Source organism: Microcebus murinus, chromosome 19 (genome assembly GCF_040939455.1).
Source record: "Microcebus murinus isolate Inina chromosome 19, M.murinus_Inina_mat1.0, whole genome shotgun sequence".
NCBI lineage: Eukaryota > Metazoa > Chordata > Mammalia > Primates > Cheirogaleidae > Microcebus > Microcebus murinus.
The window spans coordinates 37,185,040-37,212,758 of NC_134122.1; the positions used below are offsets into that span (position 1 = coordinate 37,185,040).

General features: G+C 48.3%; 1 protein-coding gene across 1 annotated transcript in view; it reads right to left on the reverse strand.

Annotated features, from left to right (window-relative positions):
• LOC105871034 (integrin alpha-D-like) overlaps nucleotides 1-27,719 on the reverse strand; it is a 49,606-nt gene that overhangs the window by 13,994 nt on the left and 7,893 nt on the right. The window contains exons 2-14 of the mRNA XM_075994862.1: nucleotides 21,537-21,658; nucleotides 21,256-21,407; nucleotides 20,978-21,132; nucleotides 11,781-11,935; nucleotides 10,631-10,747; nucleotides 8,225-8,328; nucleotides 8,018-8,088; nucleotides 7,777-7,891; nucleotides 4,371-4,501; nucleotides 3,410-3,555; nucleotides 677-830; nucleotides 428-578; nucleotides 150-223 (exon numbers count right to left, since the gene is read on the reverse strand). Coding sequence (XP_075850977.1) covers nucleotides 150-223; nucleotides 428-578; nucleotides 677-830; nucleotides 3,410-3,555; nucleotides 4,371-4,501; nucleotides 7,777-7,891; nucleotides 8,018-8,088; nucleotides 8,225-8,328; nucleotides 10,631-10,747; nucleotides 11,781-11,935; nucleotides 20,978-21,132; nucleotides 21,256-21,407; nucleotides 21,537-21,658 — 1,647 coding nt within the window. The remainder of the gene's footprint in view (nucleotides 1-149; nucleotides 224-427; nucleotides 579-676; nucleotides 831-3,409; nucleotides 3,556-4,370; nucleotides 4,502-7,776; nucleotides 7,892-8,017; nucleotides 8,089-8,224; nucleotides 8,329-10,630; nucleotides 10,748-11,780; nucleotides 11,936-20,977; nucleotides 21,133-21,255; nucleotides 21,408-21,536; nucleotides 21,659-27,719) is intronic.

A 27,719-nucleotide genomic window follows, 5' to 3' on the forward strand; every position in this document is an offset into this window, starting at 1 on the left:
GCTCCCAGCACCCGACACACTGCTTGGATGTCTCTCCTCCACCAGACATGAACTTGAGGACAGGGTTTGCTTCTCGTTTACTTCTGGGTCCCAGCTCCTGGCCCAGGGCTGGCCTAGAGATCTGTTTATCAAGCGCATACTCCACCCACCATTGTGAGCACTGAACTGAAGCCTTCTTGGGACATCTCATGCTGAAAGGAGCTACTTGTCCTTGATTGGGTTCCTGTGGGAAACAGGTCACTTAGGTTCCCAGAAGCGATGAGACCATGAGGACTCAGAGCAGAGGGAGGAGACCATGGTCTGGGGCTTGGGTTCTGCGGAACAATTTTGGATGAGTTGTGAAAAGGGATGGACCAAATCGGGACTGTGGGGGACAATTGGGTCGGGACCCCTTTAACTCAAAAGCCCAACCTCGTTCCCCATTTACCCTCGACTGCAAAGATCTTCTCCTGCAGCTGCTTCTGGATGCTGCCAAGGGCTGCAAAGTTGTCCACCTTGAACACGTGGTCCTGCGGAGGCGCTGAACCAATGGTGTTCAGCTCCTCCCTGGCAGCAGGTTCCTGGAAAGCACCTCCCACCTGCAGTAGAGAGGCAGCTGAGGAGGAGGAGCCCACCAGCCCTTGGCCTGGGTGAGGTGCAGGCTGAGTCTGGGGCAGCGGTGAAGAAGAGGCCGCACCCCGATGGCATAGCGGATGATGTCGGCCTTCTCTGCCTGGGGGATGACAGCACTGTATTCCAGGGGGTCTTTGTACTTCTGCCCGTCTGTGATGACAATGAGGATCTTCTTGGCACTTTCACGGGCTCCATTCTTACTATGAAATAGCTCTTTCCTGTCAAGCAAGAAGGGGAGATGACTCTGCTGAGGCTGGTTGATTCTGGAAAGACACAATTTGCAGCCCTAGAAGATCATCTGGAGAGGCTGGGAGTCCTGGTAACTTCAGACACTACCAGGCATGTTAAGAAATCAATTCAGCCCTTTTTGAAGCCATCCTGGCAATAATAATAAAGGTACTCATAGTCTTTGTTTCTAAAATTCTATCCACTATTGAACTTCATTCCCACGAGGCAGTAGCTTTGGAGTCAGCTTTGGGCAAGTTACACAACCTCTCTGAGCCTCTGTTTCTCTCCATGCAAGTTGAGGACAGTAATTATGCTGGAGCTGGTCTCTAAAGATGGCCCCCAATGAACCAGACCTAGTTTCCCTCCCACACTGAACCTGGCCTGGCCTGTGACTTACTTTCACCAATAGCATGCAATGGAAGTGACATCATGCCACTTATGGGCCTAAGATGCCTTGGTATCTTTTGCTTTTGCATGGGAGCCTGGAGCTACAGTGAAATAAGGTTAGCCACCCTACTCCAAGCACTCAATGGACTGGCCTCCAGGAGAGAGAGGCTCAGCCACCCAGTGGAGCCCAGCCTTCCAGCCAGTCCTGCCTGGGCACCAGACATTTGAATGAAGTTCTCAGGGTTCCAGCCTCACACATGGGACCACAGCTACACAAAAGACCCTGTGCAAGATCAGCAGAAGAACCATCCAGCTGAGCCCCAGGATTATAAAAGATAATGAAAAAGCTGAAAGCCACTAAATTTGGGGATGGTTTGTTAGGCATGGATGGATAACTGAAACGATAATACCAGGTTATTCTGAAGATTAAATGAGTTCAAGCTTTTACAACAGTGAATGGCCTATGGTAAGCACTAGTAGATAATAGCTATAAAGAATGGTTAATAATGTAACTACATGCTCATGCAAGTCTATGAATTCAGAACGAACACACATACCAAACAACACACATATGCCACATACAATACTGGAAACAACCTAAATGCCTAACATTAGAGAAAGGGTTCAGCAAGTCATGGCTTAGCTGGGTAGGAAAGTACATAGCCATTTCAAAGGAAAACAATAAAAACTGTGGAGAAACATGGGACAGCAGGTTTGTATGACCTACATGGAAAAAAAAGGAGGATGAAAATACTTTCTGCCCTGACTGTGACCATGTAAAATAAGTCTGAATAAAGACAAGGATGGAAATGGCACTGTCCTATGCTGGTGGGATTTATGATTCATGTGTACATATCACTTCTTGCTAAAATACTGTAAGGTGGTACACTAGAGGGCCTGTGGGTAATACTCCTTTTTTTAAAACTTTCCTTAATGTAATTTTTGGTTTTTTGTTTTAATGAACTTCTTTAAAAAAAAAACAAAGGAAAGAAACCTAGTCAGTGGCAAGGAGGTCCAAGCAGCAGCCGAGTCTATCCCTGAGCCGGGGCTGGGCTATGGGAGCCGGCGGGGCTATGGGAGCAGGGAAGAGTTGTTGAGAACCACAGGGGCACCCTGGCCTCATTTACCTTTCTCCCAGGCCCTACCACGGGAAGAACCTTGGGAGGTGACGGACTCCAGGAGGGAATACTCCTGTGTGACTTTAAACTTACGGACAGAGGCTTTCCTCCTGGTGGACCAGTCCCAAGGGGTCAGTGTTCAAGGCAGAAGAGCCACCCAGAAATAAAGAAGGTACATGTGGTGGGAACAGCTCTTGTTCTGTGTGCTCCCACCAAATTCTAGCACTACCCCCAGGGCAGCATCGAGGAGCGTGTGCAGGAAGCCAAGGATCCCAGACACTCAGCCTGCTCCTTCGCACAAGAACCACGTCCTCTTTTTTTTTTTGAGACAGAGTCTCACTTTTGTTGCCCAGGCTAGAGTGAGGGCCGTGGCGTCAGCCTCTTCTTTCTAGCCCAGGACTGAAACCATTTTCTGCATGGGCCGCCTGGCCCCCAGTGCTGGGCAGGCGCGTGGTAAGCACCCAGATAACACAGACGGGGTGCATGGGTAAGGATGGAGGGTGGAGGGGGGTGAGTGGGGAGAAAGCACAAAGAAGACACTTGGCAGCAACTCCTGAGTCCCTGCCAGGGAAGTAAAGAGGGGCTGCACCGTTCTCTGGAGAAAACCTCAGCCTTGTGTCGGCACCTGCTGCACGCCCTGGGCTAAGCACCTCACGCACGCACGTGATCCCATCTAATCCTGACACCCTAGTGGTGAGCTCATCCTCATTTGACAGCTTACTGAGGCTTAGAGTCAGTAACTCCCAGGGTTACTCCAGTAGCAAGCGGGGCCCGGATGGGAACCCAGATGTGCGTGAACCAAAGCTCATGCCTTTGGCCACTGCAGGTTGGCTCCCAGGGTCCAGAGCCTCCAGAACCAGGCAGAGGGGAGTCTAGTCCTATATCGGGGAGACCCAGCAGTGAGGGGGCCAGGAGCACTCCAGGGAAGGTTCTGCCGGCAGGCCCTACACTCCCCTTTTAGCGCCTTTCCCCAGAGCCTGCCCAGGCCCAGAGGGCTGTGCTGACTCAGCGTCAGGAGGCCAGAGTGGCGGCCACATCCGCAGGCGGCAGGAGGGGATGCTTACACCACTTTCAGGATGCCGGTGGCCGTGTAGGTCAGGCCCTTCAGCTGGACGATGGGATCCACCAGGCCCCGAGGGCTTGAGCTGCTGTGGAATTCGGTGAAGGTGAAATGGATCTTCATGAGGTTTGAGTACTGCAACAGGGAGAACTGCAAAGGCCAAGGAGGAGGGCCCATTGTTATTGTTATTTTAATAAACCTTTTATTTTGGAGTGCATTTGAATTTACACACCATTTCCCATGTGTTTTGGTGGTCCTACAAATAATATACTGAAACCCAGAAAAAAATACAAAAAGAAAACTGGAAAATCAAAACCAAATAATGCTGCTTCATAGTTTACAAAGAACCAGAATTTGGGGGAGGGGCAGGATGGTGGACTGGGAGCAGCCTGAGGGCAGGGCTGTCAGGGAGAGGACGGAAGTCACAGCCGATGCCACCTACAGACAGACCTTCTTGGAAAGAGCTTTGTAAATTACGGAGAAGTGATGGGGGACATTCAGAGTGAAGGAGAAGGTGACAGGGCCATAAAACTATAGAATAACCTTGCCAACCACAATATTAGTTATGCCTAGGTTTTTTAAAAATTTTATGTCACATGAACTCAATTCACATCCTCACTTCTTAGGAGTGTGTGCACACATACACTAGTTGCTGGGAAATAAGAAACTAAAACACTCAGTAATGACCAAGCAAACATAATAAACACATCATCCATCATTTGGTTGAGTTACCTTCAGTCAAATTTCATAGCAAAATTATTTTTAAATACTTTCAGTGCTTTTAAATAGCAAAATCATTGTGTTTCCTGTGGCTTGTAGATACATATATTACATGACATGGGGGAACCTTCCAGGTCAGAGCTCAAATCGGCCCTGCACTGGGACCTTCCTTTGACAAGCTCCCCTAACCACTCCAGGTCTGCCTCCCCCACCCCACACCCCCAGGCCCGGTGCCTGGTCCTCACCGAGGTGTTGGTGCCCTCGAACCAGCCCATCATAGCTCTGACAAAGTCCTTCATCTGGCGAAATTCACTTTCGTCAATGCTACCAGAGCCGTCGATCAGGAAGACAATGTCCATCTCTGGACTGGGACACTCTGCAGGGAGGGAGGGAGAAATCAGAAAGGCATTATGGCTTCCAGTCACCTCCTGGGGCCCAGAAGCCCTCCTGCTCAACAGGGGCGGGGGCAGACTTGGTGTTCCCACCTGGCTTCCAACTGCTCCACGGTTAGACGAGGCTAAATCTTCTGCCCTAGTCCTGTTCTCTCAGGGGAGTCCCTGTTGCTCCCCCCCCATGGCCTGGGAAGCAGGGGAGAAGTAGAGGACAGGGACTGGGTGGGCTCCTCATTCACTTGGTCAGCAAATATTACGCAGCCCATACTCTGGGGATGTCACAGAGCACGAGGGAGGCAGTTTAGCAACGTGGTTCAGAGTGTGCATTCGGGAACTCAAGTGCCTAAGCTCAAATCCCAGCTTTGCCAGTCGCTAATTGGGGAACTCAGGCAAGCTGCTTAACTTCTCTGGGCCTCAGTTTCCCCATCTGTAAAATGAGGATAATGATAGTGCCTTCCACGTGGGATTATTGCAAGCATAAAACAAATTAATATGTATATAGGTGCTTAAGACAGGGCCTGTCCCTCGAAGCATTAGCTGTTATCTGTGTCCTCAGCATTTTCTAGACCTGTAGGATACACCAGTAGTGAATGCTGGGGTTGCCACCCAGACCCACCCCCTTCCAGGTCTGAGACACTCCTTTCCAGCTAAATGGAGTCGGCTGCTGGTGGCTGTCAGCTGAGTCCCTTCCCAGAAATCACGCTGGGCAGAAGGGAGCTGTCTCACCCAAGGGTACCATATGTCATGCCTGTTGCGTGTCTGAAGGGCCAGCTGGGCTCCAAGCTCCCCACGGCCAGCTGAGGCCTCTGTATGATTACGTCACATCCATCCTGTCCCCTTCTGGCCCTGCGTCCCTCATGCTGTCATGGGTATTGCTCCCGAGAACATTCCCTAACAAGCTAGGAGTCTGTTTCTGGGGAAATCTGATCTGAGACCATAGCTTCAAAAAAGATACCACCCCTGCCCTTGTGGGGTTCACACTGCAGTGGGAAAGACACCCCATATGCACATAAGCAAATGAGACTTTCAGACGGTCCCCAGGCTTGTGGGCGGGGTGGTTGGGGCCTATGTGTAGGAGCCACATCCTGTGTTCTCTCAGGGCGGCGGGAGATCGGGCCACCACAGCGTGGAGGTGTGATGCCCACCCCCCACAGCTGCGGTCGCTGCCTCCTGTCCACCACTGAAGGAAAAATGCCTTTTCCTCTCTCCCCCATCCCCCAGCTCAACCAGCCGGGGCTTCAAGGGTGCAAAGAAGAAATAGAAGATCTCTTCCTTTCCTGCTTCTTCAATGACTAGAGAATCCAGCCGTCCACAGGGCAGGCTGAGGATCCCACAGGTGTGCCCCTTTCTGCCCATGAACCTGCCGCCCCTGGACAGCCAACACCTTGCACTCTTCCCCCTTGTCCAGCATCATTGGGAAACCACCTCCTCATTCTCTACCAAGCTGGGGCTGCGGCAGCCTCTCTCATCACGGCCCTTCAGTTTCTTGCTCCTTTTATTGTAGCCACTGAGCTTCCGATAGCAGGTGCCTGGATGTGTCCTCTTGAAAAGGGACCACACCTATCAGATAAGGTTGGCTCAAGCTCTGGGCTCTGCCTCTTTCTGTCCATGGGGACTCATATTTCTAAACTGCAGTTCTCTCGTCTGACAAATGACAGTCATCCTGCACCACCCAGTGATCTTGTGAAGATACAACAAGGTGATTCCTACCAGGCACCCGACACTGCCTGGCACACAGGTGCCCAGTTCCCTCCACTTTGACTCGAGCTTGCCTTGTCTGCCTGCCTGCCGTTGTGTCCCGTTGTCATCAGGCATCCCCCCTCGTGAGTTCCAGAGACGTCTATGAGAGACATTTCCCTACTTGCAGTTAAGTGCCACATCACCTACCCTGGCCTTGCAGACATCTCTGATTGGGCACAGTGCCCCCAAGAGCCACAGATGCTTCTTCTCCACTCCCCCTGCCCCTCTGTGAACTCTGCTCTCACAGTCTGGTCTGTGGGTGTTTCTGCTGCTGTCCCACCTTTGGCTAAAAGCCCGATGCCTGGCACCATGGCCTCTCTGGCCTAAAACCCTGTTCTCAGTCACACCCTGAGTGGCCCCAGCATTCCCTCTGACACCACAGACGAGGTAGTTCATCTATATCTTCCTCTGAGGCCAAATACACAGTCCTCAGCTGGAAGACCAGTCAGGATGTCTAACATATATTATGTTCAAGCAGCGCTCTAAGCATTTTTTTTTCTTTTTTGAGACAGAGTCTCACTCTGTTGCCCAGGCTAGAGTGCTATGGCGTCAGCCTAGCTCACAGCAACCTCAAACTCCTGGGCTCAAGCTATCCTCCTGCCTCAGCCTCCTGAGTAGCTGGGACTATAAGCATGCGCCACCCTGCCCGGCTCATTTTTCTATATATTTTTAGTTGGCCAATTAATTTATTTCTATTTTTAGTAGAGACAGAGGTCTTGCTCTTGCTCAGGCTGGTCTCGAACTCCTGACCTTGAGCAATCTGCCCGCCTGGGCCTCCCAGAGTACTAGGATTACAGGAGTGGCTCGCGCCCGGCCAGCATTTTATACACCTTGACTCCTTTAATCTTTATAACCACCCTTGTTAGTAAGCTCCTTTTACCGATGAGAAAACTGAAGCTCAGGGAATGAAGCTACTTGCCCGTGGACACGGAAAACAAATCTGGGCGCTACCATTATGCAGACTGACCCTCAGAGAGATGCCACTGTGGTGACCCCAGGCCCTGTTCTCTGTGGAAGACATTGACCTTGACAAAATCGTGCATCACACTTTCCACAGCCCTGTTGTTCGCTCCCCTCAGAGAAGAGCGAGTCCGAGGAATCCTAGCGGCTCAGCGGTGAACCAGGCAGAACTGCCTCCCTCCCTCATGGATTCTCGTCCTCATCACAAGTTTCCACCACCCCAAGGCCCTTCTTCTGGTCATGGCCTCGAGAAGTGTCCATGCACCTGCTGGCAACTGTAAGACCCTGGTGTCCACCCCCAGCCAGCACCCTGGGGCTCCCCTTTCCCTGTGGGAACTTTCACCCCTGGACCAATGTGTGGCTCCAGCCCTGAGTGGACCTCCCTGCCGGGCCACAGTGTGCTCATGTCCCCTCTTGGGCTCACGGAGGCTCTTGGCCACACTCAGTCCTCCAGGAAGGGAACATGGGCACAGGGGGCTGAGACACAGGCCGCATGCTCTGCCTGCACCTCAGTGCCAGCATGTGCCCCACAGGGAAGCGTTGTCTGTGAGGGACCTACCTGGCAGGGCAGCTGGGACTCTGCGGATGATCTGCAAGTGGGAGCCCAGCAGGAGGCAGGAGCCTTTTGCATACATGTTCTCCCCGCAGGCTCTGTGCATGGTCGGGCCACAGGCCTGGAGGCAGAGGCTGTGAGCAAGGGGGTCCCCAGAGCAGCCCCTCCTCCTCCAGCCCAGCCCCAGCTGCCTCCAGCCCCTACCCCTCCCTGCACACCCCAGGGACTGTGACCCAGGACTACTCACCAGCAGCCAGGAGTGGTTGGCGGAGGCTGCCAGGGACAGGCCCAGGGACATGTTTACGGCCTCTGGGGGGACTGAGAGGGCAGACACACACAGTCACACTCATGGGCACAACTTCATTTGTGGGGAGAGTCCAGGCTGGAAGCTGAATGGGGTGCGCTTGGGTCCAGGAGGGTTAGGGGGTCCCACTTCCTGGGTTGGGTCACTCACCCTGCAGCGAGAGGGGCTGGCATGTGCCTGTGGGAGACGCACAGTCGTACAACCGTCCTGTTTGGTTGGCCGCCACCACCTCCAGGGGGGCTCCCACCACGAGTCTGGAGGCATAACCATGACACACAGTCTCAGGAGGGGTGGGAACGGGGGACACTTTGGGGACAAGGAAGTTTCTTGTGATGGGGAACTAAGACTTTTTACCACTTGGAGGCTGTTCAAAAACCAGGCCCGGAGTCTAACCCATGTAAGCCTAAGGACTGTGCTATGGTTTCGTTTATTTGTTTCTAAGTGTGCATGCCTAAGTATATGTGTATTTATGTATACAAATGGTTTGTACTTTTTTTTTAACATTCACCAAAAATAAAATTATTTAAAAACAAAAATGGCATTTCCCAATCACGGGTAAGTGCACTGTGCTTCTGAAATGCCATAATTGGGAGCCACCTAAGAAATAGGTCATCCCAAGTTAAAAGGAACAATTTCCCGAAGCCAGAAGCTTTCAAAATAAATAGTTGATTCTGTAATTAGTTGGACAAATTTAAATATAAGGTAAACAGTTAAATTGCACAATTGAAAGCAGCTGTTTCAGAATCCATATTTATATCTATAGTTACATAAATGCAACTGTTTATTCGCAAAACTCCCTGAGTGGGAGAAAAATAAATCTTTTAATTTTGGAAACATTTTATCACTACCAACAATCTCCACACCCAGATGAGAAAAGTAGACAAATTCTGCTGTATTTTAATTAGCCAAGGAAGGCTTAGTTAAGTGGGCATTCGAGGGTTGCTTCTAGAGAGCCAGTGCTTGCAGAAAGATGTTATCCCTGTGTGTCATGATTCATGGAAAAATCTAAGACTTCTAAGAAAAGTCTAGAACAAAGTCTAAGACTTTGCTGACAAAAACCTGAATAGATGGCTGGAGAGTCTGGGACCTGCTAGCCGGATGGTGGACAAATTTTGAGTCTAAACCAGAGACCTGCGTGTTTTTTCTTTACCCCAACCTGTTCCTTCCACATAGGCTCAGTCTTTTCCATATCAGGTTACGATTCAACAGAATCCAGGAAAAACAATAACTTTGTAGAAATCAGAATGATATCAACTATGTATCAATCCTAGTTTACTTTATTATAGAGACTGGTGAATGGTAATCAATAAATAGTGTTGTATTCTTTTTTTTTATTTTTCTAATGGGTCCTGAAAACAAATTGATGGTGATGGAAGTCAGAACAGAGATTGTCTTTGGATTTGTTGGGTGATGAAGAGGGACCCAACCAGGGAAGCCTGGTGCCTGTGAGTTTTTACACAGGATCAGTCTGCTGCAGGTGGGGTGCCACCCGGGTGTACACAGTGTCGTAACTCATGGAGTTGGAACCTTCAGATTTGTGCGCTTCCGTCAGCTACATTTCAAAACAAAGAAAAAACAAAACCCTGGTGCCTGGCAACTGCCTCCATCACCCCGGGCTGCCAGCCGGGTGAGGAAGGAGAGGGACATGCACTCAGAACTCAGTGACCTCTGCAGCTCCTTGTGGGCCAGCCCAACCTGCCTGTCCTCTGGGGCTCACTGCCAATGCCACCTCCCCTGGGGAGCCTCCAGGAATTGCTTCCGTTTGATCTCTCCCTTCCTATGTCTCCCAGAGTTTGGTTCCACCTGCATCACATCCCGACTTGAACTCTCTGGGACATGAGAATGTGAGCTCTTAGAGTCAGGGCCAGGTACATAATCTGTGGGCCCAAATGCAAATATGAAAATGCGGGGTCTCTTGGGGTTAAAGGGAGCTTGCTCTTTTCTTCAGTGTTCCCTCTCTCTCTTTCTCCCTATCCTGGTGTTTTCTATTTGCAATTTAGTGCTACACTCCCATAGGCTCAGGGATACTCCCAGGGAGAATGACCCGACCATGACCAGCTGGTGCCGGGGCGGAGGGCAGCAGCAGTCACCGTGCACTGGTGGGGAACTGGCAGCTGAGACCCCTTCCCAGGGAGGCAGGGCTGCCTGTGAGCTGAGCCTCCAAGCCCCCAGTGTATCTCCATCCTCCCATCAGTCTTCACTTACACAACAGATGCAAAGATAAAATCAATAACACTTTCAAGAGGCCAAGTGCAGAATATTAAACTCTAAGTTTAATAAGTTCGGACCCTCTGCGACTGCCACGAGTCACTTGCCAAGAAGAGACCCACCTGGAGGGAAGGTTCAAGGCCTCCTTCAGAGGTGGCATCTTGCCTAGAGTTTTGTGGTCCTTACTGGGATCATGAATAACACGTTGTAGGGTCAGGGGCCTCAGAGGAGACATGGAAAGCCTTCTCATCCATGCTGCCCTTCCTCAGGACACCTCCCTACGGTGCTGCAGGCGGCCATCTGCCTGCAGGACATGAGGGGTTGTGGGGGGGGGAGAGTGTGGCCTACCGAGACCCGCCAAACTGCACCACGCTCTGTCCGAAGCTGTCTGCATCCTCTTGGAAGATGGTGGGCTCCTCCACATCCAGGTTGAATCCATGACAAGAAGCCAGGACTGAGGAATATGGGGGCAGGAGTCAGAGAAGCCCCATCCCCTCTGTCCCCCTGGCCTCTTGAAACCCCACTCTACTCCAGCCTTTGTTCCCATCTGCCCAGAAGGACAAGCCCACTCCTTCCACCTTGTTGACTGAGTTGCCCTCTGGGTGGTCCCCATCCCTCTCCCTCCCTCAAAAATGATCAAACCATTTGGTTTGATCAAATCAAACCAAAAGACAATACAGAAGGCAGCAATCCATCAAGTACCCCTTCAAAGACACTGCAAAGGACATCCAGGATCTGAAATTAGGCCAGTCACCTCCTGTATGTTAGATCACGAATGTCCCTTGAAGACAAGACGACCATAACATTTATTGTCTAAACGGAGACCTTCTGAGACTGAACGGGACACCATTAATAATTATAGCAGGGCTGCCCGGGCAAGCCAGTGCGCATGGGCGCCCCGCTAGAGACCTCCCTCCTCCAGCTTCTTGATACACAGAGACACCACGGTCCAGTCGGGGAACAGACATAGAAGTCTATGATTATGTGTCACTGTGTGTGTCCCCCTCTTGGAGCCAGGCTCTAAGAGGGAAGGACCGCATCTGCCTTGTGCTTCCATGCCGGCTGGGGCTGCGGTGCCGGGCTCAGCAGGTGCCTGATTATCATTTGTTGACTGATGCAGAACCACACAGCAAGTCACTGGCACAGACAGGACTCCAACTCTCTTTCCTGATCCTTGACTACTCACACTCCCCTCACTGGTGCCACCCCTCAGGGGGCCACCCCCTACATTTCCTGGGTTTCTTCTAACTACTCCACTCCCAAGCAGCCATCTCTCCTCCCCATTCCTCTAGAATCCCCATGTCTCTGGACTGAGGAGTCAACTCCACCCGCCCAAGAGTGGGGAAGCCCTAGGGAGGTGTCAAGTGTCTGGCCAGGTAGCGGCAGGGAGGCCCAGACACCTGTAGCCTGGGGTCCTGGAGAGAGGCCAGATGTGTAGGGAACTGGGACCCTACTACAGCCACATGCAAGGGAGGCTTACGTCCTCTACTCTCCTTACTCAAGAGTCCGCAAGCAGCCCCTGTGGTCTGACGAGCACCAGGATATCAAGGGGCTCAGACTCAAGTGCTCCCTGGCTGAGGCAGGTGATGCCAGTGAGTGCAGGGGGGAAGGCGAGCGCCGGGGAGTGGTGGACCCATAGAGCTCCTGCCCCTTCTACGGGGGCAGCCACTGTCAGGCACCAGTATCCAGAGCTGCCAGACCACCTTGTTTCTCAGAATAAGCTAGAAATCTGGGGTTTTGTGTGAAATATGACTGTTAAATGGCACGTGAATATAATATTATACATTTTTCAACCTCTTAGCAGCAGTGGGCAGCCCACCTGTAATCAGGACTGGAGGTAAAGCCAGGCCGAGGGAGGTGGCATCCAACCTTCTCCACCCTCCATGGCTTCTATGGCCTTCTGTTCCAGGGGGCTTGCTGGGGCAGACTCCTCTGACCCACACAGCACCCTTACCAGGGTCCCCCGTGAATACGCATGGGAGGGGGGGCCAGGGTCAACGTGGCCATCGGGATAGGCAGCTCACTCTCCCCTGGGCCCGTCTTCCCTCGCCTTTGTCTGGGTCACACCCTCCCATTCCAGGCTGTTTGGACACGAGTCCACCCTTCTGCCTTCAGCTCCTCCTGACCACCAGCCCCCAGCCTGTCGTACCAGACAGAGACCTCCCCCCACTCTCCCCAGTCCTGCGGGCCCCCACTTACCAGCCAGGAGGAGCATTGTGCCAAAGGCCATCGTGGAGCCACACATTGCGGGGGAAGCAGAAGCCTGGGTGAGAGCACTAGGGTGCTCAGCGTCCTGGGGGGTAGTTAAAACCATGACTCAGGGCCTCCACGTGGCAGAAGGAGGGGCACAGTGGGGAAGAGGGCCTTGGTTAATCATACAACGGGGGGCGGGCAGAGGCCTCATGCTCCCCCCCACCACCACCCCCTACAAAGATCTGGCTTCCTTCTCCCAGAAGACCTCCCTTCCCAGGCCTTGGAGCCAGGTGCCACCAGGGGGTCTCTCTGGGGCTGCACACAAGTGGAAAGGGAGGAAGCAGAACAGACAGTTCTAGAGGCCCTGGCGGGTAGATGTGAGAGAGGCAGAGCCCCCCTCAGAGTGTGGGAGATGAGAAAGGGGAAGAAGAAAGCTAGGTTAGGGTGTTTAAAAAAGCAGACCTGCTAGATAGGAGAATGGATAACCAAAAGGGTAAATTCATACGATGGACTACCACTCAGAAATAAATAAGAGGCTACAAGGCCGGGTGCAGTGGCACATGTCTGTAATCCCAGCACTCTGGGAAGACAAGGTGGGACAGGACAATCACTTGAATTCAGGAGTTTGAGACCAGCCTGAGCAAGAGCTAGGCCCTTTCTCTACAAAAAATAAAAAAGTTGGCCAGGTGTGGTGGTGCACACTGTAGTCCCTGCTATTGGAAGGCTTAGGCAGGAGGATCGCTTGAGCCCAGAAGTTTGAGGTTGCAGTGAGCTACAATGAGGCCACTGCAATCTAGCCCAGCTCTAGCTCTAGTGACAGAGGGAAACCTTGTTTCCAAAAGAAAAGAAAAGAAAAGAAAAGAAAAGAAAAGAAAAGAAAAGAAAAGAAAAGAAAAGAAAAGAAAGGAACAGGCTACAGATGTTTTATCTTAAGTGAAAGGAGCCAGACATCAAAATGTATAGTGTCTGACTCCTTTCATGTAAAGTTAAACAACAATGAAAACAAATCTATAAAGATAGAAATCAGAAGAGTGATTGCCTCTGGTAGAGTGGGGGGAAACTTTTAACATTTGTTAAATTAGCATTGAACTCCAGGCATGGTGGCTCATGCCTGTGATCTCAGTGCTTTTGGGAGGCTGAAGATAGAGGATCGCTTGAGGCCAGGAGTTTGAGGCCAGTCTGGGTAACATAGTGAAACACTCTCCACCATTTCTACAAAAATATTAGCCAGGCTTGGTGGCACATGTCTGTAGTGCTAGCTACTTGGGAGGCTGAGGTGGGAAGGTCGGGGTTAGTGTGAGCTATGATCGTGCCGCTGCACTTCAGCCTGGGTGACAGAGCAAGATCCTATCTCTAACAACAAAACAAAACACTCAATATTTTAACATTTGTTAAATCAGGGGTGGATGGTTGTTATTTATCTTCTGTAAATTTCTGTGTATTTGAAACATTTCACAGTTAAACATAAAAACATGAAAAAAGGGTTCTATGTGTTAATGTAAAAGCCCAGGAACAGACTTTGAAGGTTAAAATACATGAAAAAATTCCTTTCTATAGCATAAATGATTTTGTGCCTATATGTGAGTGTTATTTAAAACATATAAAATACAGATTAAATGTCAACTGCAAATAATATATTAATAAGAGTTTTCTTTCTTTCTTTTTTTTTTTGAGACAGAGTCTCGCTTGTTGCCCAGGCTAGAGTGAGTGCCGTGGCGTCAGCCTAGCTCACAGCAACCTCAAACTCCTGGGCTCAAGCAATCCTCCTGCCTCAGCCTCCCGAGTAGCTGGGACTACAGGCATGCACCACCATGCCCGGCTAATTTATATATATATATATATAATATATATATATAATATATAATATATTTAATGTATATATAATATATTTAATGTATTAATATATATATATATTAGTTGGCCAATTAATTTCTTTCTATTTATAGTAGAGATGGGGTCTTGCTCTTGCTCAGGCTGGTTTCGAACTCCTGACCTCGAGCAATCCGCCCGCCTCGGCCTCCCAGAGTGCTAGGATTACAGGCTTGAGCCACCGCGCCCAGCCAATAAGAGTTTTCTATACAAAAATTTTACATCCACTTACTTTGACCTGGACAGAAGAAATTAAATGTGAAGCATTGAGAATGTTCTTGCAGGGAACTGGGTGGACGGCTATGATTGCTAACTTTGAAGCTGAGTTACCTACTTCCCTGCAAAGACTGTCAAGGTCAAGTTGAGCGACAGACAGCCTTCTCCCTCTTGTGCCGAGGGCTCTGTAGCAGGCAGAAGGCCATCATTAGTTCCGTGGATCTGTGAACATTTCTCTGCATTTGGAACCACAAAGTAATTTTTAAATGAATCTCCTTAATCCAAAAATTTAAAGATCTCTTCATTTCCTCCATAGTCACCATACCTCATCTTTTAGCCATGATCTTGAATGGTATCGAATTTCATGCACAATCTTTACTTCTGGACTTCCTTCCACGCTTGAGGCTAACATTTTGCTGATTTTAGCAACTACAAAAATCCCCCAACTTTGTCTTACTTATATCATGCCTTATGTCAGCAAAAGTTTGTTTTGCACTCATTTTTAGAGAACAATAAGGGCAAAATGCAATCAGATATTCAAGTACTTGCAAACACCACACACTGCCACAAAAGCACCTTCTTCCCAGGTCCTTGCAGAAACTGCCAAAGCTCTGACTCCCCACAAGGCAGTGGTAGAAGATGCTCTTTAGATTCGGGCACCATCAGGGGACTTCATGGGGGTTCCACACTTACAAGAAGCACCATCCTTCAATAATTTTTTTTAAATGTCTAGTTAAAAACTAATAAAACAGCATATTTAATAATCTTTTCTAATCAGCGTGAGGGAGGTTACTTTTGCAACCTTTCTCCAGAATGATCTGTGCCTGCCTCAGGCCTGGAGAGCACGACTCACAGGCCACACAGCTTAAGTGCCACATGCAGCATTTTGTTTTGTTTTATTTCTCCTAGTCTTTATTTTGACTGAATAAGAAAATTCCAACTCACACGCATAGGTCACCAGGAATGTGTTGATGTCACCAGCATGTGTTGATGGCTGTGTGTGTATGATAGGTCTGGATTTTCAGATAAAACATGAACCCATAAGTTGTGCAGAAGCTTCTCAGATTACTTTCAGAGTTTCATCGGGTGCTAAGTCAATGAGTATTCCACAAGGGGGATTAAATACTAACATTCAGGGATAGTAGCAAATGGATTCCTGATCCTGTTTTTGATAGCACTTGATTATGTCCAACAACACATCAGTTATTATTTGTTTTTCTCTGATGAGTAAAGAACACCTTCAAGTAAAGAGCAGAACAAAGGTTACTAGAGTCTGAGAAGGGTAGGGGGAAGGGGGCCATAGGGAGAGATTTGTTAAAGGTTACAAAATTACAGCTAGGTAGGAGGAATACGTTCTAGTGTTCTATAGCACTGTAGTATGACTGTAGTTAGCAATAATATACATTTTCAAATACTAGGAGAGATGATATTGAATGTTCTAAACACAAAGAAATGATAAATGTTTAAGATGATGTGTTTGCTAATTAATCTGATCTGATCACTATACAATGCATGTATTGAAACATCACTATGTACCTCATAAATATGACACAATTATCCTGTGTCAACTTTTAAAAATGAAAAAAAATTTAATGTATCATACAGATATATTAATATTTGCACATTGAAAAACCTCAAGTCAGGAAAAAAGTTTATAACATCATTTTTTAGTTTTTAGTTTTTATGTACTTTTTATTTATTTTTAGAAACAGGGTCTTGCTCTGTCACACAGGCTGGAGTGCAATGGTGCAATCATAGCTCACAGCAACCTCCAACTCCTGGGCTCAAGCAATGTAGCTAGGACTACAGGCATGTGCCACCACACCTGGCTAATTTTTTTTCCATTTTTTTTATAGAAATGGTGTCTCACTATGTTGCCCAGGCCAGTTTTCAACTTCTGGGCTCAAGCAATTCTCCCACGTCAGCTTCCCAAAGTGCTGGGATTACAGGCATGTGCCACCATACCCAGCCTTCATAACATAATTTGATGTTAAGAAACCCCAATAGTTTTTCCTTAACATTTAAAATTGTAATATTTGGGCCCTAGAGAGACAAGTGCAGGCTAGGATACTAAATAATACATTGCTGAGATGCACAGATTGAACAAACCACTTAGAATTTTAAAACTAGACTAATGATCATCATCAGAGCCTGATGAAATGTTTTAAATCTCATTAGTCATTTTGAAATCCTGTGTAATTACAAGGGAATACCCCTCAGCAATAAAAAAGAATGAAGTGTTCACACCAAGGGAAAATGCAAGTTCTCCACTACATAACAGAAACACTGTGCTAACCTGGAGTGCTCCGCAAAGTTGTTGCAAAGTTGTTACAAAGTAGACTAGGCAGGTAACAAGATAACTGCTGGGCTTGGTGGGGGTGGGTGACGAAGCACCCAGAGCTTTCGTTGGTGCCTCAGCACTTTCTTGCCCTGAAACAGCCTGTTCAAACTGGCCCTGACTGCTTTAGAGTGGCTTTGATTGTCCTATAGTGCCCTTTAGTTAATTGTTATACTAAAATCCCCAGCCTAGCGGGAAATTTTAATATTGTTACTGCCCCCATGTGATTTGTTTCACTGTGAACAAGCAAAGATACAATGTAAAAACTTTGCATCACTCTATGGGAAGATATTTAAAGCAACATCACTGGTGGGCAGATGCGGATTTTGCATGCAAGACAGCTCCCATGGAAGAAATTCCTAAGCTGCCCAGGAGCAAGTGCTCGTGTAAATTAACCTCTAACACTCATCTAACTCATCAAGCTGGACTTGTCTGAGTCATTCTTTGGTCTCTTGGCTCCCTCTCAGTCTAGGGGGCAGTTTTTCTATATTGTTCAGGGATTTTCCCAAAACACATATATACAACAATATAAATGAATTTCAAAATAATTATGCTGTGTGAAAAGAAGCCAAATAAAAAAAGATCAAGGCTGGGCATAGTGGCTCACGCCTGTAATCCTAGCACTCTGGGAGGCTGAGGCAGAAGTATTGCTTAAGCTGAAGAATTCTAGACCAGCCTGAACAAGAGCGAGACCCCGTCTCTACTAAAAATAGAAAGAAATTAATTGGCCAACTAAAAATACATAGAAAAAATTAGCCAGGCATGGTGGTGCATGCCTGTAGTCCCAGCTACTCGGGAGGCTGAGGCAGCAGGATTGCTTGAGCTCAAGAGTTTGAGGTTGCTGTGAGCTAGGCTGACACCATGGCACTCTAGCCGGGGAAAAAGAGTGAGACTCTGCCTAAAAAAAAAAAAAAAAAAAAAAAATCAAATAGTACATAATTACACAAATATAAAATCTAGAAAATGTGAACTAATATACAGTGATAAAAAGCAGATCAGTAGTTCTGGGTAGAAGAGAAGGAATTAAAAAGAGCCAAGAGGTTGGAAAATTGGATACCTACATGCAAAAGAATGAATTTGTACCCTTACCTTATACTATATACAAAAATCAGCTCAAAATGGATCAAAGACCTAAACAAAATAGCTAAAACTATGAAACTCTTAGAAGAAAACACAGGGCAAAGATTTCATGACACTGGATTTTGCAATGATTTCTTAGATATAACGCCAAAAGTACAAGCAACAAAAGAAAAAAAAATAGGTAAGTTGGACAACATCAAAATTAAAAACTTCGGTGTATCAAAGGATATAATCAACAGAGTGAAAGGCAACCTATGAGATGGGAAAAATATTTGCAAATCACATCTCTGTTAAGGAGTTTATATCCAGAATATTTAAGGAACTTTAACTCCTACAACACAACAAAACAAAAAGCCAAACAACCCGATTGAAAAATGGGCAAAGGACTGAAACAGACATTTCTCTGAAGAAGATATGCAAATAGCCAACACACATGGACAGATGCTCAATGTCATGAATCATTAGGAAAATGCAAATCAAAACCACAATGAGATATGACCTCGCACTCATTACAATGGCTACTATCAATAGAAAAAACAACAACACACATCAAAAAATAAGTGTTAGTGATGATGTAAAGAAATCAGAGAACTTATACAATGCTGGTGGAAGTGTAAAATGGTACAGCCACTATGGAAAACAGTATGATTGTTGGTCAAAAAAATTAAAAATAGGCTGGGCGCGGTGGCTCACGCCTGTAATCCTAGCACTCTGGGAGGCTGAGACGGGCTTATTGCTCGAGGTCAGGAGTTCGAAACCAGCCTGAGCAAGAGCGAGACCCCATCTCTACTATAAATAGAAAGAAATTAATTGGCCAACTAATATATATAGAAAAAATTAGCCAGGCATGGTGGCGCATGCCTGTAGTCCCAGCTACTCGAGAGGCTGAGGCAGGAGGATCGCTTGAACCCAGGAGTTTGAGGTTGCTGTGAGCTAGGCTGACGCCATGGCACTCACTCTAGCCTGGGCAACAAAGCGAGACTGTGTCTCAAAAAAAAAAAATTAAAAATAGAATTACCACATGATTTAGCAGTTCTCCTTCTGCGTATATACACAAAAGAATTGAAAACAGAATCTCAAAGATGCATCTGTACACTCGTGTTTATAGCAGCATTATTCACAATAGCCAAAAGGTGAAAGCAACCCACGTGTCCATTGACAGATGAATGGATAAACAAAATGTGATACACACACACACACAATGGAATATTATTCAGCCTTTAAAAGGAAGGAAATTCTTACACATGCTACAACACACATGAAACTTGAGGACATTATGCTAAGCGAAATAAGCCAGTCACAAAAAGACAAACACTGTATGATTCCACTTATATGAGGTACCAAAGTAGTCCAAGTCACAGAGATAGAGAGTAGAATGGTGGTTGGCAGGAGCTAGGAAGCAGGGAAAACCAGGAGTAGTTTAATGGGTATAGGGTTTCAGTTTCAGCAGATGAAAAGAGTTCTTGAGGTTGGTTACACAATGGTGTAAACGCACCACCGAATTGTACACTTAAAAATGGTTTAAGATGGCAAATTCCATGTTATGTGTATTTTATCACAATTGAAAGTTTTTTAGTTTTTTAACATTCCCAAATGACTATCTTTCTCTTTGACATTCCTTTAATGTGAAAAGTAGTCTCCTACTTGCCTATTGCTCCATACAACACTGAAAAAGTTAACACTCAATGGCCATAATTTGATCAGATTCACAATTTTCTCTCTTTTCTTAATGCAGACTCAAGGTTGAGGGAGAAATTGTTAACTGCCCTGTCCTCTGGGAATAAAGCCATTCGAGGACCAGCCCCTTGAGGCTGGCATACCCTCAGTGGTGACCCCGCCCCATCCGACCTGCTGCTCCCAGGTTTAACCTGAATTACAACAACCAACCAAACCTCGTTTTCCGTTAGTCAAGGTTCCGGTGATAAAACTCCCACATGCATGCACTGCTCAAAGGCTAGAGCTGATTCAGACTGTTCACGTCAGTGACTTATTCCAAGTACAAAGCGACAAGTTTACTTAGTCACTGCTGCTACTGCACTGTACACTCTTGACATTACAGAATGTCCAAGCTGTTCCTTGATAAAGGAATTTTGCCCACAGCTTATTCTTCAAGCATAACATTTGCCAGACCCTGCAGGTAGCCTCCCCAACAGCCTCCAGCCCTGCCACCTTCCTGGCTGGCAGAGCTACCTCTCATTATTAAGCCTGCAAAAAGTGGGCCGGGGGTGGTGGCTCATGCCTGTAATCCTAGCACTCTGGGAGGCCGAGGCGGGCGGATTGCTCAAGGTCAGGAGTTCGAAACCAGCCTGAGCAAGAGCGAGATCCCGTCTCTACTATAAATAGAAAGAAATTAATTGGCCAACTAATATATATAGAAAAAATTAGCTGGGCATGGTGGTGCATGCCTGTAGTCCCAGCTACTCGGGAGGTTGAGGCAGGAGGATCGCTTGAGCCCAGGAGTTTGAGGTTGCTGTGAGCTAGGCTGCCGCCACGGCACTCACTCTAGCCTGGGCAACAAAGTGAGACTCTGTCTCAAAAAATAAAAATAAAAAAAAAATAATAAAAAAAAAGTGATGCTCACTCTCTCGCCAGTCCATGCAGTCAATGGGATGAAATTTGACTTGATCCTACCCAATGAGACCTAAGGGGGAATATGAGAATTTATGGGGAAGACTGACCTCCATGTAAAAGAGAGATGTGAAGAGACACTTGCTCTTCCTGTCTTTGGGAACAGTTATCTGAGGACAATGCCTGGAGCCACAGCGGCACTCTTGTGACCATGAGGGGATGGTTAGGACAAAAGTCACTCAAGTATGACTGATTGGAAGGTTGGAAAGAATCTGCATCTTAATGTCACTGCTGAGCCACTTAATTAAACAACACTCGCACCTAGACCTCTTGCTGTGTAAAGGCCTTTTATACTCTCTTGTGCACTGTTTCCCCTACTGTTACTCGCAGCACAAAGCAAGCTTGAGTTCTCCAGACTCCAAGTCCCTCACCGGGAGCAGCAGCCTCACAGTTTCACAGTGCCGGGTCAGCCCAAGGACTCGGACGCGAGTCAAGGTCTGGATCTGTGTTTCCTCAAAGATGGCATGGGGAATCAGGCGGCCAGGGTCAAGGGATAGGTCAAAGGTCACAGAGCTTTGGAGGTCATCTGGAGGGGAAAGCAGGGAGGGGGAGGGCTGTGAGAGGCAGATAGGCCAAGCAGAAGACAGGAGTCCGGACCTAGGGGACTCCAGAGGTCAGGGTGTCCTGTGTCAGAGGGGAGAGGACTCACCCAGCTGGATCTTGGGACTTTCATATATAGAAAGGCAGACACTGGTGTCATCCAGTGTCTGGACAAAGACCACCTGCTCCTGACACTCGAACACAGACCTGGCAAGCTCTGCAGGTGCGAAGTGTGTGTTTACCATGAGGACAGGTCTGGTCCTGTGGGCAGAACACCAAGCTGAGGACAGGCACTGGCTCCTGGGAGCACGACCTGGGGTGGGGCGGGGGGTGGGCGTCCTGGTCTGGACCTGGGACCACACACAGGTGTCCGAGGAAGGCTGCTCTCACCTGAGCAGCAGCATGTGCCCCACGGCCAGGTCCACCAGTCCGTCCTGAGTGGGGTCCTGACCCCCGCTCAGCAACTGCCCAAAATACTGGAGTCTGGGGAACAGCTGGGAGCCTGGCATCCGCTGGCCAGAAGAGAAAAGGGCAACTCAGGTTGGGGGGGTGCGGGAACAAGTTGGAAATAAGTAAGAAGAAGAATATGGAGGTAGGAATGTGGGAGACAGAAAAAAGGGGCAAGTAAGTGAAAAGATGTCACCAACAAGGCCCAAAAAGGGGAGGTAGGAGTGGAGAGATGGTGGCTGTAGAAAAGGAAAGACTCCTAAGAAAGACATGAAGAAGTGGAGATTAGAAGCCTGCCCTGGTGACCTGAGTGTCATTCATTCATTCATTCATTCATTCATTCAGTTAGTCTCTGACTCCACTTATGAGCCCTGAGGCCCTAGGCAAGGATCCAAATCTTTCTGTGCCTCAGTTTCCTCACTTTTCACACTAGGACAGTAATACCTCAGAGCTTATCTATCAACATTAGATGAATTCATATAGTTCTTAGAACAGCACCTGGAACGTGGTCAACAGTCAATGACATATTACAACAAAGGTTTAAGGCTGAAATGGACCTCAGAGCTCATCCAGCCCCACCTCCCAGATGCAGGAGGGAGGCTGGGGACCGTGCCAAACCCACGTGGTCAGCCTTTAAGAGGCCAACTCCAGACCTGAAGCCAGATCCTCTGACCCCAAGCCCAAGGACCCCTTTTCGCTACCTGTTGCTACTCTGTCTCTTCAAAAGACACAGAGGAGCCAGCTGGGAGGGAGAGTGGCCGCACCCACACCCAGATTCTACCCTCCTGGGCATTGCCTCCTGGCAATTTTTATTTCCATTCTCACGTCATGCCCAGTGCCTCGAAGAATGTGCCCTTTAAATATCTGGGCACACCTAGGAATAGCAGACATTAAGAGTAATAATAATAAAATAAAAGGAGAAAAATTTACCAACTACTAAGGGAGTCTAGCAAGGCCAGGTAGTGGAGGGATAGAAATAGCACAGACGCAGTCAAGTGGCCGACCCAGGGTCCCTGCTCCCAGGAAAACTGATGTCATTGCCATATCTTCACGTGCGGTGCGTGAGGACACCGCAAGTCCTTTCCAATCCGGTACAGGCGCACCCTGGAGGTGCTGCAGGTTCAGTTCTAGGCCACCGCAATAAAGCGAGCCACACAGATTTTTTGATTTCCCACTGCATATAAAGTTACGCTCACACTGCACTGTAGTCTATTAAGTGTGCAATAGCATTATGTCTACAAATGTACATACCTGAGTTAAAAACAGTTTATTGTTAAAAAATGCTAGTGATCATCTGAGCCTCTGGCAAGTTGTGATCTTTCTGCTGGGGGAGGGTCTCGCCTCCATGTTGGTGGCTGCTGACCGGTCAGGGTAGTGGTTGTTGAGGCCTGGGGTGGCGGTGGTGGTTTCTTAAAATAAGACAATAAAGTTTGCTTCATCGATGGACTCTTCCTTTCTCAAAAGATTGCTCTGTGGCATGCAATGTTCTTTGACAGCCTTTTACCCGCAGTAGAACCTCTTTCAAAATTGGTGCCAATCCTCTCAAACCCCACCACTGTTTTATTAACTAAGTTTACGTAACATTCTAAATCCTGGGTTGTCATTTCAACAAGATTTACAGCATTCTCACCACGGGTAGATTCCATCTCAAAAAACTGCTTTCGCCGGGCGCTGTGGCTCACGCCTGTAATCCTAGCTCTTGGGAGGCCGAGGCGGGCGGATTGCTCAAGGTCAGGAGTTCAAAACCAGCCTGAGCAAGAGCGAGACCCCATCTCTACTATAAATAGAAAGAAATTAATTGGCCAACTGATATATATATAAAAAATTAGCCGGGCATGGTGGCGCATGCCTGTAGTTCCAGCTACTCGGGAGGCTGAGGCAGAAGGATCACTCAAGCCCAGGAGTTTGAGGTTGCTGTGAGTTAGGCTGATGCCACGGCACTCACTCTAGCCTGGACAACAAAGTGAGACTCTGTCGCAAAAAAAAAACAAAAAAAAACAACTGCTTTCTTTGCTCATCCACAAGAAGCAACGCCCCTCATCGGTTATAATTTTATCATGAGATTGCAGCAATCCAGCCACATCTTCGGGCCCCACTTATTTATTTATTTATTTATTTATTTTGAGACAGAGTCTCACTCTGTAGCCCTGGCTAGAGTGCCGTGGCATCAGCCTAGCTCACAGCAACCTCAAACTCCTGGGCTCAAGCAATCCTTCTGCCTCAGCCTCACGAGTAGCTGGGACTACAGGCATGCACCACCATGCCCGGCTAATTTTTTCTATATATTTTTAGTTGGCCAATTAATTTCTTTCTATTTTTAGTAGAGACGGGGTCTCACTCTTGCTCAGGCTGGTTTCGAACTCCTGAGCTCAAGCAATCTTCCTGCCTCGGCCTCCCAGAGTGCTAGGATTACAGGTGTGAGCCACCTCGCCTGGTCAGGCCCCACTTTTAATCCTAGTACTCTTGCTGTTTCCCCCACATCTGCAGTCACTTCCTCCATGGAAGTCTTGAACTCCTTAAAGTCATCTATGAGGGTTGGAATCAATTTCTTCCAACCCCCCATTAATGTTCATGTTTTGACCTCCTCCCACAAATCATGAATGTTCTTAACGGCATCTACAATGGTGAATCCTTTCCAGAAGGTTTTCAGTTTACTTTGCCCAGATCCATCAGAGGAATCCATAGCAGCTAGAGCCTTACAAAATTTCTTAAATAATCAGACTTAAAAGTCAAAATTACTCCTTGATCCATAGGCTGCAGAATGGATGCTGTGTCAGTAGATGTGAAGGCAACATTCATCTCCTTGTACATCTTCATTACAGCTCTTGGGTGACCAGGTGCATTGTCAATAAGCAGTAATGTTTTGAAAGGAATCTTTTTTTTTGTTTTTTTTCTGAGCAGTAGGTCTCCAGTGGGCTTAACATATTCAGTCAACCATACTGTAAACATATGTGCTGTCATCCAGGCTTTGTTGTTTTGCTTATGGAGCACAGGCAGAGTAGATTTTGCATAGTTCTTAAGGGCCCTGGATTTTCAGTATGGTAAATGACCCTTGGCTTCAACTTAAAGTCACCAGCTTCCTTAGCCCCTACCAAGAGAGTCAGCCTGTCCTTTGAAGCTTTGAAGCCAGGCATCGATTTCTCCTCTCCAGCCATGAAAATCCTAGACGGCATCTTCTTCCAGTAGAAAGCTATTTTGTCTACATTGAAAGTCTGTTGTTGAGTGTAGCCACCTTCATCAATGATCTCAGCTAGATCTTCTGGATAACTTGCTGCAGCTTCTATATCAGCACCTGCTGCTTCATCGTGCACTTTTTTTTTTTTTTTGAGACAGAGTCTCGCTTTGTTGTCCAGGCTAGAGTGAGTGCCGTGGCGTCAGCCTAGCTCACAGCAACCTCAAACTCCTGGGCTAGAGTGATCCTTCTGCCTCAGCCTCCCGAGTAGCTGGGACTACAGGCATGCGCCACTATGCCCGGCTAATTTTATATATATATATCAGTTGGCCAATTAATTTCTTTCTATTTATAGTAGAGACGGGGTCTCGCTCTTGCTCAGGCTGGTTTTGAACTCCTGACCTTGAGCAATCCGCCCGCCTTGGCCTCCCAAGAGCTAAGATTACAGGCGTGAGCCACAGCGCCCAGCCCATCGTGCACTTTTAAATGTTCTGGAGATGGCTTCCTTCCTAAAACCTCATGAACCAACTACGCTAGCTTTAAATATTTCGTCGGCAGCTTCCTCACCTCTCTCAGCCTTCATATAATTGAAGAGAAGGCCGGGCGCGGTGGCTCACACCTGTAGTCCTAGCACTCTGGGAGGCCGAGGTGGGGGGATTGCTTGAATTCAGGAATTCAAGACCAGCCTGAGCAAGAGTGAGACCCCATCTCTCCCAAAAATAGAAAGAAATCAGCCCAGTGTGATGGCGCATGCCTGTAGTCTCAGCTACTCAGGGGGCTGAGGCAGGAGGATCGCTTGAACCCAGGAGTTTGAGGTTGCTGTGAGCTAGGCTGATGCCACGGCACTCTAGCCCAGGTGACACAGTGAGACTCTGGGTTGGAGCTGTGCTTCGGTCCCGTCAGCAGAAGTGCTGGGTGACAACCTGGTGAGAGGGTGAGGAGGGAGGAGAAAGTGGGCTCGGGTGGGCCCCAGGGAAACACCAACGCTGGCAGCAGAGCAGGAGGCCACGCTGACAGAGAAGGAAGAAGGACATGCAGGAGAGATGTGTGGGCTGGACAAAAGGGACGCAGGTTGTGTCGCAGGCTGCCAGATCTCAAGTGAGGCAACAGATGAGGAAGCCCCCAGCTCTGGCAGCAGAGGCATTAGTGACGCTGGAGTGAGCCACGCGGGGCAGTGGGGGAGGCCAGGCTGGCGTGGGCGGAGGAGGGGCGGGGTGCGGAGCGTGGGCAGCAATGTCACCAGGAGTGAGCAGACATGCAGAGACTTCAGACACAGTGTAGCTGGGAACTGACCTGGAGAACAGGGAGGTGAAGAAAGATTCAGAGCAAGAGAGAGAGGGCAAGAGAGAAAGGGGTTGAATTCCAAGAAGGAAATGGTGACAGAAGAACCCAAAAAGGGGAAGAAAAAGAAAAGTGGTCCAGACCTGGAGTGGCTAAAAGAGGAAGCGGCGGTGACTCCAGCCAGAAGGCTGGGAGACTCGGGGCTGGTCTCATGCAGAGCGAGCACTAGGATGAGCTGCCGCAGACCAGCAGCCCGTGAAACCTGGCCTTCCCGTCTCTCCATCCTCGGGGTCGGGCTCCATCTTTGGTGGGTGAGGGAAGAGACAAGTTCGCTGGCTGAATAAGACCCATCTCTTCTCCAGCTGCCTAACATACGTCCATGACATTTCAGGCTCCGTCAAGGTGAATCCTAACTGGAGAAAAGCCCAGGTAAGATAGCTCACTTTGGCAAGGACAACTGAGGATCATGAACGAGTAGAATAGGTCATGTCCTCAATTCAACCCGTCCAGTTTACAATTCAGCGGTGAGGCTCCAGCCAGGACCTTAGGGTGTCTAAAACTCATAGCCCCATTTCAGTGAATCATAATGTGACATTTCCAGGAAAAGGGAGGCTGCTGGGGGGGCTGACATAAGCAAGGAGGGGAAGATGCCCTAGTTGACCCCTCCTGACCCCCATGGGACCATGAGTCAGCGGAACCCCCCAGGGCTGCACCTGGCAAGAGGAAGGTTCAGGACAGAGAGAGGGTCTGGGGGAGTTCGGAGAGCAGCTGGCCTTTCCTATCACTGGCATTCCTGACTCAGTAAGTTTCTGCTCTGTCCCTGAGGTGCTGATCACAGAAGCTTCTAGCAGGTCAGCAGGTGGAGGGGTTTCACATGATCTGACACAAACAGGGGGTGCGAGGTATGTGGAGAAACCAGATCACATGTTGCTGCTTTCATTTAGGTCCGATTTGCCTGAGCCAAGTGGAACTGAATAATTGTGAGTCTGTCTCCTGGATCTTGTGTTTTCTGTGGGAAGAAGAGAACAGAAACCTGGTGGGCAGAAGCCCTCAGATGTCTCAGTCCACCCCAGCCCGCGCTCACGCACAGGCCCTGAGTGAAGTTAAAGTGTCTCCCCTTCGTCTGCTACATCAACCTGTCTCAGGTCTCTGTCTTTGGAGGCAGCCCCTCTGCACCCCCAGTTTTTCTTAAAATAGAATTTATTTTAATTCTATGGTGTAGAAAAATCACACATACATAGGTACTCAGGAAGAGGCTGTCCTCTGAAAGCACCTGGCTCTCTCTGCACACCTGAATTGCTGGTGTGATGAAAAATTTGGGAGCCCTGGAGGATTTTTGCCAATGGTTGGGAAGCTTGGGACATGGACAGGAGAAGCAGGCGCAGGATAACGGCATCTTGACGGTGGAACAAAGGAGCTGTGATGATACTAACATTTATATTACTGTTATTTATATTAGCTCACGGAATCCTCACCACAGCCCTATGAGGGGGGATCGCTGTTCTCCCCATTGCTGTCACCCCTATAGGGAAGGTGAATCATTTGCCCCAAGTCACCCAGCTAGCACAATCTGAGCACAGGATGCAAGGTGCTGCGGTCTTCGCCACACTGCTAACAATTTTGCTTCCTCCTCTCTGCCCTCACTGGGCAATATTTGTTCATTCGAGGACCAT